Raw genomic sequence first — 10,970 nt, forward strand, 5'->3', positions numbered from 1 at the left:
AGCCTCATCATTCTTGACTTTATTTTTTATTTTTATCACTGCTCCAAACATCTTTTCAAAAAATCAATACCACCAGCTCAACATTTGTGAGCCAACAATAGTAGCACAGTATTCACAATCCAGTAATCACAGTCCAGCTCTCATGCTGGACCCCTGAATAAAAAAGAAAGAAGCAAGCTGTCAGCCATTTGATCACTATGTGCAGACACTGAGCAGCCACTCCTTTACAAAGCAGGACGTGTAGCACAGTAGGCCTATCAGTGCAGACATGTATGCACAGTACTCCCCTTAAAACCTTCACAACTCAACAGCAGAGGGAAGTAAAGGGCAACCATACAAAGTTTCCATTCCCAACCTTTTCATTTGCTGAGGGAGGTTATAATTTGGGTAGAACTTGTAAATGGTAAGTATATAACCCTGACTGCCCTCTTACCAGTCTGATATTTGTATAAATTCACAGATTTCAATGCCACCTTCCTGTTTCCTTTGTCATGCTACTTTACATAAGCTCAGAATATATAGTGCTATATGTTTTTCCAAAGAATAAATGAATATCATGCACATGTAACGTCCCTTCAAACTGGTGAAATTCAGTAGTCAACATCCCCTTTTGTAGGTTAGTCATAGATCTTACTCAGATGAATTGTCATTAAAACATACATTCATCATGCACTCATCATAGGCTTCATTTACATCAGCAACAAAAAATCCATACCAAAATTAAAGCCACATCACAAACAAAGGGGGACAATATACTCACAAAACAAAACTCCACCCCTTGTCCCTTCACCATTTTACAACAACAAAAGAGTCCCCACAATTATTGAACTCCCTGGAAGTGTCCAGTCCACGTTTTCGTCTGATACCTCTCACAGTTACTGTAATTATCGTCAGATCCGTTATCCATTCCTCAGATCCCACATTGTGTGACAAATTTGACTGCTAGTGCAAATAAAAGGATGGAAACATTTTCCAAAGGGAAAGCTTGACACTGGTCTAGCAGAAGTCATGTTCAGCCTGAGATAAAACTTGGTGGCTCAGGCACTGGTTGTATGGTTGCAGTATGTTGGGAGCACCTCTGAATTTCCAGAACTGACTCCTGGAGCTGCAGTGACTCCCTGAGCTCCTAGGAGCTGAAAGCAGGTATGCTCGGCATGTGGCAAGCACAAGTACATATTGCTGCCCCTTCCAATTCTTACCTGAGTTGTTGTTCTTTAAGGCTGTGGCTATGAAAAAAAGCAATTCAGTCAGACTTTATGATAATTCTCATCAGGCCCATAACACTAGTGTATTGTATATTTGAGCTGTGCTTTTTTTAAATGTATGGTTTATTTGAGTAGGAGGGAGAAATTACTTGGTCAAACCATGTCCCAGCGTCACCATGAAGGGCAGTACAAGCAGCCTTAAATCACACCTCAGAGACTGTAGTCATTGCAGGAAGAGAAAGTCATAAGTGAAGTAAAATACAATATTCCAAAGGACTTGAACATAAAGAGATATATGAACATCATCCTGTAAAGAAGATAATTGACATAGCATTCAAGACTTCAGAAAGTACTTAATTCCCTGATAATTCTGATGGTACTTTTAAGTCATGTACTTGTTAGAGCATTGATTGTCTTCAAAACCAGTTAATCAATATGAGATGTTTCTTCCTCAGGCAGGTTAGAATTAGAAGATAAAATGAAGCTGATTTGAGTGCAGAAGTAAATCTCTATTGTATCTGCATCAAACTGACCTGTGTGTTTTGTAACCACAGTAAGCATCATCATGATTCCCAGACACATTTCAGTAACACTATGTTGTTATTATCAGCTTTTACAAGAATAATATATGGATTTTACCGCTATTGAAAGGTGCTAACACCTGATTAATCTACAGGAAAGGCACGGCGCAAACTTCAGTGGTAGCACTAAAGCATGTGTCATAGTTCAGAGTGACTCATTGCACAAACAGGCCATTGAAAGGAGTGGAAATAATGCAACTGTGAGCCCAAAGCAAAAGGAAAAGATTGAATCCAGCTTGAAAAGGAATCTGCAAAGTTATTTACTGCTAGACTCAGTGTATTAAAGACAGAAGGACTGGCTTACTTCTTTTTTCTCATGATTGGTGGCTATAGTTCCCTCCATATTTGATTTCCTACCCTATCCCATTTCAAATAAGACTAACTTCTGGGAAGGGCTTGAGCAACACCAATTTCATGTCTCTACTTGACATTTGAAAATCATGACACTGAAGCCCATTTTTTCTTTTAAAGAAGAGAAGACAATAGCCTTATAAACCTTCCAATTTCTCATTACATACGCATATACAGGAAGAACAGGACACTGGCCACTACCACAGGTGTGCAGGACCTCCTTCAGGTTGTAGTTATAGTGTATTTCCTTGTCCACTGGCTCAAAATGCCCCTCTTCAGAGAAAGAGCTGGGAATTGAAAATATACCTCTCTCCCAATGCTGCTAGAAAAGGTGCTAAGTAAATCTTTTCTAATGTGTCTTTTTGTATTATGGACAATGTTAAGCTTGATGCAGAAGCTAGAAAAGCTCCCACACTTAGGAGTTGCAGCTGGTCAGCTGTTTGAAAATTATGCCATATTCAATCACCTAAAACCTCTGAAGAATAACAGTGGCAGGCCTCATTATTCTTCATCTGATCCCCATTCTAACAGGAATACAAGGAAAGTAAAATTCAGTCAATTATCACAGATTTAGGAATAGAGGAGTTAAAGCATCCTAATTTACAAGAAAACTCTCCGAGACTTGTTTTTTGTTTTATATTTCTGTTTTTTCCACCCAACGTTTTTTATTCATGGTCAGCTGAAAGAACTAAGTTGGTGATATAAAGTCCAGAAATTAGATGTCTAATTACCTGATTGTACAAGGAAATCAGGTAGCTTAATTTGCTCATCATTAATTCCATGCAGACCAGTTGGTTTACATAAGTCTTTTGACCCTGAGATATCATTGCAGGGAAGAAAGAAAGATTTTCTTAAGTGGAATAAAGGGAAGCTACAAATCATCAACTGAAAGGCGGATTGGAACTAATCTTTGCAGCTGTCTGTGACGAGGAGCCAAAATCTGATGCAAAGAATGCACAGAAGCCAGTAAAAGAGGCTTAACATATTAGCATGGACAAAACAGTGCAAGGATGATTTAAACAAACACTGGGATGGTATTTGTAAATGAAGCAAAGTTCATTTATGAACTAAATAAAACTCTTTTTAAATTAGTTTCGTTTTCCGTCAACCAATTATCTGTGAGGAAAGATGCTGAAAGGACTGCTGAGACTCACAGAGTAATCTTCACTTGTGTTAATTAAGTGGCTTCCAGAATAGGGCTGGAATCACAGCTGTAGTCTCTGGGTGTTAGAACAGCCTAAATATGAAATGCATATACAGTTTGAATGAAAAATAAGACAATGAAATTATGTGCGTAGTTTAAAAACTGGTAAGAAATACAAATCCGGAAACTTAAATAACACCTTTATTTTAAACAGGTTTCATTAATTAAGAAACTGTAATATAGTAAGAAAAAGTAAAATGATGAAGCCGTATGGTGAAACAAAGCACAGGACTCAGTGTAGTCAGAAATTAGGATGCTGTAAATATCTATAATTTGTTTCTGAACTACCTGACTAAAAGTCAAAGATTTGCTTTGCTTAAAGTCAATTGAATTATTCCTGTGAGGAAAAAAATATGTGAGACCAGAATCATGGCTTCTAACATAGTTCACATTGTTTCATGACATGGCAATTCACAATATAAATCCCTAGAATAAAATCAAACAAAACAAGATACATAATGTGATTGTATAAAAAATACAGTCAATGCAATTTTAGAACAAGAAGATTATTCACCATGAATTACTGAAGGATTTATACAAAGTATTAATGTAAAAAAGAAAACATGAAGGTTTGAAAGAGTACCATGAATAAAAGTGTCTCCACTTTTCTGAAGTCTCTTTGAAATCAAAAAGCTTAACAATAGACTGCATAACCAAATGGTGCATCTGTCTGCAGTCAGAATTTATTTGCCTTCCAATGCATGGCTGTGTGCATGCAGCATTGTTATTTTATTCCTGTTTACAAAAGCTTCTCTTGCAGGTACCTACCTTTTCAGTACTGTTTGTTCTAATGAGTTCAAAACTCTCACAGAGAGTCTCTTGATTTACAGAAAATGTCAACAATGGGGAAAAAAAGATTAAACTAGGTTCAAGTCTAAAGAAAAGAAAAGAAAAAAACCCATAGTAGTAGTTCTCTGTGTCAGATATCCTACCCAGAGCTGGTAGAATGTGAAATGTGTCTTGATGGCTTAATAATATTTCGCAAAAAAATACTTTCACATGCCACGGCATTCCTCTGTCCCTGACCAGGTTCTGTTCGGTCTGATGAGTTACCCCAGGATATAAGCCTAGAAATCATACATATATGGATAAAATTTACTCAACCCTTTTGAAGGCAGTGAGACGAATCACTTGCTGATATATCAGCAGCTTGTTAAAGTGAATTTGGAATTTGAAATGTCAATGGAGTCACTGAAAGTACATGTGCAAAATGAACAAATTCTGGTCTGTCACTACCATGGTACCATACGCTGTAGTGAATGAATGGCTCTGGATTACCTGGGGGTGAAATTCACTTCTGTGCAAAAGGCAGCAAAAACTGTATATAACACTTAAGTGGAGTGAAAAACACCATGAAGTGAGTCGAGACTGTTAAACTGGGCCCTAGGTTATTCAAGCAGAGTCAAAGATAAAACATAAAGTACAGTTTAAAAACATATAATAAAACATAATACAGTTGTCCCAAATATCCATACAGAGAAAAATGGAAAGTGTGCAACAATTTACATAGTGAAATATATGCCAATCAAAAATGCAAGCTATATCTGCAGTTACTGATAAAGGATGCTCTTTCTACCTGATATTTATACTCCCTAGGAAACAGCTGTACTTGTCTGCATTTATTGGTAAAGAATGATACTTATGTAAACCTGGTATTTATTCTCTATGGGAAATACTTGTTTTATTAGAAGAACTGAAAAAAATAATCTAGAAATGAACACTCAGTAAGTGCAGATGTACATGTTAATCCACACAAAAGACGCTGTAGTCCTTATGAATGCTTAGAAAAGTAAATGTTTTAAGTAAAAGGCATCATTTCCGACTGCAGATTTTGACGTTAAACTATGTTTAAAGAAACCATATTAAAACAAAATCCTAAATTACAGAATACTTTATAAAATAGTATTTTAATTAATAAATTTTTTTAAAACCCATAATCAGAATAACACTAATATTTGTAGTAATTACTAAAACTTAACTCTATTTTTTCATTGTCCATAAATGGTAAATACCAGACCCTCAAAGTTATAGTAAATAACATGAATAAGATACTACTAAACAAACCTCAGACCATTAATTCTTTAAATTTGTTGTTCACTTAAACTTACAAACCAACTTCTTCCCCATCAAAATAAAAATAAAAAGTGGATTCTTTTAGATCCATGCTTTGATTGTTTTTGCATTTAATCTTGTTTCAGAAATATTTCTCCAAACACAGTGATGCCCTAGCTACAGGTGCAAATCTGAAAAGCTAGATGATTTTGAGGCATCTCAGCTATTTTTAAGTATATTTCATTAATATGTCATTGAATTAAATTAATATGATTTTAGTATATGAATATATTAAATACCACTTCAGAAATGCAAATACCACCAACAAAATCATACATCTAATATAGTGTGGATAAATACCAACTAAACAATGCTGTAATAATGTAAAATACAGTATGCAGTAATTTCAAGGCAGTTCATTACTTTTTAACTAATCTTGTATGCAAACTATCTTTGAGGTTAATAAATATCATTCCTCTTTTACAGATTTGGAAAATGAGACTGCGAGTGTGGTGTATCCCCGGTGTGAAAAAGCGGGGTATCAGATACAGTTGGAGCATATCAGTAGCAGTCAGTAAAAAATCTTAATAGAGAAGATCAGAACACTGACATGTATGTGATCAAGGTAATACCCAACTCCTGAGAAATGGGTCTGCTGTGACTAAAGTCACTTGGTGAAACTGGGGGCCTACTGGTATTAATGATGATTTACTGGTGATTTCAGTGAGGCCAGGAATTCCCCCAATAAAACTCTACTAATACAAATTATACTATATACTGAAGTTACCATAGAAATCTAAAATGCTCATGAAGCAACAAGCTACACAGCAGAGCTTGAATGTACTTTCTATAGTGAGATAACCACAAGGCACTGTAAATCGTGATTTAGGAGCACAAATGCAAGTTTGCATTTTAGAGTAAACAGACTATGATAAAAATATCTTTAAAAAATTCCAGCTACCTTTCCTATATCTTCATATAGTAAATTAGCATGGTGATACCACCATCTACTCCTAAGCAATATTACAATATAAATGTAAAATAATCTTATTTTTTAAAGTTTGTGAGATCAAAGTTTGCAACTTTAGTCAGTATTTTATACAAAAATAACTGAACTTTATCCCAAAAGAATTATCCAAGTGCCTCTCTGATGAATCTTTGCTTATAAAAGCCAAAAGACTGTCAATAATATAATCAAATCCTCTTAAAAAATAAATAGCAAAATAGTTTAAAAAATGCAAACAGAACAAATAGCCATGCTCCTTTTTCAGCAACTGTCATTACTCTCCAGAATCATATCCATTCCAAAATATTACTTTATGTAAAACCTTGCTTACTTTGGCTTTCTCACTTATAAACAACACTCTAAGACCAAAATAAACTGAAGACCCTTCTTTGCAATTTGTATCTTTCATCTCACATAACAACTGGTAAATGCAGTACTGCATTGCCTCTTTTGGAAACTCCCAACAGAAATGGTGTTTATTAAACTCCACTCAGCATCTTTAACAGGCAGTGTAAAAATGATCATTTCAGACTTCCCTGTACCTCTACCTCCTGAAAGAGAAGCAGCCTCCTTGCAGGAAGACACCATCACAAACCCAAACCAAATGTGCTTTACATTTAGAGTTCTGCTGAATCATTGCTTTCCAAGGAGACCTCCAGTGGCAAGGAGTCACCTGAACTATCCTCTGGATCAATCGTGAAGCCCTGGCTTTTTAATGTTTTATGAGCATTCATGAACTTCTGGAGGTATTTAGAGGTATATAGCCAGTGATGCTTCAAAACATCCTCCATCTCATAGCATTTGGACTGCCTGGCATTCATTTTTCGGAACCTCCTAAACAGTTTGTTTCCAGACTCATTTCCTTCACTTGCCCAGGCACCAATGGACCCATCTCTTTCAATGATTTCAGGAACATGAGCAAGGGTTTTGTGGAAATAATTTGTAATCTTGCCTTCATATCTGTACTTGAACTTTGTAGATAGGAGCTCAGCAAAACGCTGTGAATTGTAGCTATACTGGCACAGCAATTCTGGACACTCCTTGGCAGGGCATGAAGATCGCCACACTGGCTTCATCTTCAGATAAAGGTCCATTAGTTCTTTTAGGGCTTCATGCCTTTCCTCACACTTTATCAATTCACATACTGCCTCTACTGTCTCTTTGGACATGAGCTTTCTAGCAAAATTTCCACTCATCCTCAACATAGGCTTCAAGTTCATCTTCTTCCTGAGATGTTTATCAAGAGTCAACTGCCACCTCTTCCTCTCCTCTTTAGACACATCAGGATTCTTGTAAACTTCACCAATTTCCATCTGGAAAATCCTGTAAAATTCTGTTGCATTGCCAATGTCGCAGTGCAATGCATCTATGGAGGGAACAGTCTCAATAAAAGGTTTGGCTGAAACACCCTTCACTCTGTCACGGAGCTCATCAACAGATTCGTGATATGGGTTGGACCTCCATATTTCATATCGCTCCAGATTTTCAGCATGGCTCCTGGTTATGGAGTGGAAGACCAAATTCTGGGACGCCTCCAGGCGGGTTGCATCACACAGGGTACAAATGTAAGTGGAACCTGAGGCCTCCAGCCCTTCCACTTCTCGCATAAGTTTCTCATCATATCCTGTGCCCCTAAAGATGAATTTGAATGTTCTTAGGATGCCTCCCATTTCAAGTAACAGTTCACTGTTTTTCATAGACTCTCTTTCTGCTATGAGGGGGCTCAGGATTGCTGTGAGAGTTTCATGATCCGATTCATCAGCCAGCATAAGGCACAAGGGCTTGCAACACAGCTCTGAATTGGGCTTTACTTCTTCAAAGATCCTCTTGCTTTCATTCCCATGGGCTATAGCAATGTTCATGACTGTGAAAGAAAAGCGAACAGCCTTCTCTGGGACAGCAGGACCACTTCCATGCTTCTCGCTGACATCTCCCATTCCATCACAGGACTCTTTTACTACCACAGTGAAGGGACCATTCAAGTAGTCATCCAGGTTTTTTGCTTTCATGCCTTCCAAGATCTCCTCCTCCATGTCCTTTAAGGCACAAACTAAGGCTGCATCATATCGAAATCTCTTTGCAATTGTGTCTACTGGGTAGTCATCAATTGAGAGTGGCAATCCTGATAGTCCATCTATAATTCCCACTTCTGTATTAGTGGATACATTTTTCAAGGGAGGTTTCCACTCGAATGGATGATAACCTGGTAGGAGGGCTTTCTCAGCAGTGCGAAGAGCATGCAAAGGCTGGAAGATCTGCCTCCCAGTGACAGCTTTTACTGTTCTATACATTTTATGATATTGGCTACAGCTGAGAAATGTGTTGACTCGGATTGCCAGGCAGACAGCAGGGTGAAGTCCAGATCCCCTCCCTTGCATTATAGCCTCCAATTCATCTGCTTGTCTGTGTTCATTTTTCGCTCTTAAAGCTAGCAGGAACAAAGTCATGCATACAGCCTTTATATCACCGCCCTCTTCTTTCTCAGCAAAAGCTTTGACTTGACGTTTCAGTTCTCTCAGACGATGTTTCTGAGCTCTCCTGGTCAGAGATAGGAGATGCTGCCTTGGTCGGCCACCTTTATTTATGTGGCTGTAGAGCTCTTTATCTTTCATCTCCTTGTGGCTGGAGAGGTGTTGGCCATATTTTCCATACAAGATCTCTTCATCACATTCCTTTACAGGGCATCTTATACCCAGGCTATCAAGGATGTTCAGGAAGGATTTCACTGGGGTTACCAGATCAGTAGGGAAGCAAGGATACCAGCAGGAGGGGCAATAGCTGCCCATAACCTTGATACATTTAAGGATGCAAGTTCTGCAAAACAAATGTCTACATGTTGTTTCCACTGGATCTGCCAAAATATGCTCACAGATCTGGCAAGAGATGGATTTAATAAAATCTACTGGATAATCAACTGCAAGCAGCTTGGTGCTGAGATGTATATTCTTGCAACTGACAATCTCTTTCATTAAATTTTTGTTGTTTATCTGTGCTTGGTTCTTTTTGCCTCTGTTTATTCGAGCATGTTCTGCAGTGGTCTTCACACGTTTGCTATATTGTACACTGGGTGGCTGGCTTTTTCTCTTGACTCCCCAACTGGTAGTGTGGCACACATCACAGTTTGGGGAGTGGGGTTGCCACTCCATCGTGCTGTTCCTAGGAAAATATACTTCACATGGAGTATTACTGAATTTTCTATGGATAATACTCCAGCAGTTGTGACAAAATCGAGTGGGATGGATAGCATCAACATCCCCTCGCACATCAATCTTAAAAACCTTAGTGATAAGATCTGGCCAAGAGGTTGCTTTTTTCTCTTTCTTTCTCAGAAGCCACAGAGTTTCATCATCCACAGGCCCGTGCACCGGATGACTTCTCTTGTAACAATCAGTTTTAAATGAAACTCCACATATGCGGCAAAGTTCTTTCAGTTTGTTCTGATGAGCTTTATTGTCTTGTGTTTTGATGTCATTGGTATCTTTCTCAGGTGCCTGCCTATTGCCCATTAAGACCATCTTTTCTCCTCTTGGTACTGCTTCATCTTTATGCAGTATGATTTCTTTGTTTGAAGAAGTGACCTCTTCTGCCTGAGCTTTGCTTCTGTGCTGGCTATCATCAGAAGGTGTTTTTTCAAATGATCTCACTTTAAACAACTTGAATTTCCATTCAGAAAATTTTGTATACGGATGCTGAATTTCTTCAGGCAGGTCCATTTGTGATGCTACTGACATCTCCAATCTGTCAGAACCAGATCACCTAAGAAAGAGAAAGGAGCCGTTAGGTTAGTTTATCTTCCAAAATTAATAATAATGTCATGTTTTTTAATAGAACAGTTCTAATCACTTTAAGTGAGAAATGCATTGAAAGTGACTTACTTGTCCAAGACACCTACTGAATTGAGAGGCCCAGGACTGGCTGTCTACTCAGTATCTCAGATAAGTACCTAAATGTGTTTTGACTTTGATCCTGAGGCATCCACATGTCTATTAGATCACCGATGTACCTTACATAAAGCCATTAGTCATCTGGTACGAAAATCTGCCCTTTTCTTCTCACACCTGACTGAGTTTACCATAAATAAAGCTACTATGGTCAAGAGAATTACATTCTGAAGGTTTGGTGACTTTTTAGTATGAAACTGAACTCAACTGGTGTCTGAAAGACAGAATTTTGTCTGCCTTATGCTATTATCTAAATCAGCAAGACCACTGCACTCACACCACTTCCTTAGTCCTTGATCTGATCTGAAGTGTCTCATATATGCCATTCTACATGGGCAGAGCAGCATATACTACTCAATCCCAGCATAGACTTTATTCAGGCCACAGTTTTATAAGGTACTTTAGCATGTGCTTAATGAATGTGTGTAGCTTCATTAAAGCAGGAGGAGTGTATCCTCTGTTGATGCAAAGTTCCCTAGAATCTAAAGGACATATGGCAATTTATATTGTCTGCAGATTTGCTCTAGAGAGAATATTTAAACTTTGTAAGTTAGTCATCTGTTTAAGTACCCTGCTGAGAACTCTCTCTGTAGGGATTACTGGTACTGGAAAGCTGAAAATGTCTGTTCA

At 37.9% G+C, this 10,970-nt stretch overlaps 1 protein-coding gene across 1 annotated transcript; it reads right to left on the reverse strand.

The window, feature by feature from the left end:
* Positions 1-7,016: 7,016 nt before the first annotated feature.
* Positions 7,017-10,130, reverse strand: RAG1 (recombination activating 1; the record flags this gene model as incomplete). The annotated part of the gene is made up of 1 exon (XM_082000178.1): positions 7,017-10,130. One exon carries the CDS (start codon positions 10,128-10,130, stop codon positions 7,017-7,019), a length of 3,114 nt encoding a protein of 1,037 aa, XP_081856304.1.
* Positions 10,131-10,970: the final 840 nt, after the last annotated feature.

The sequence above is a fragment of the Phaethon aethereus genome (assembly GCF_964289735.1).
Source record: "Phaethon aethereus genome assembly, chromosome: 5".
Classification (NCBI taxonomy): Eukaryota; Metazoa; Chordata; class Aves; order Phaethontiformes; family Phaethontidae; genus Phaethon; species Phaethon aethereus.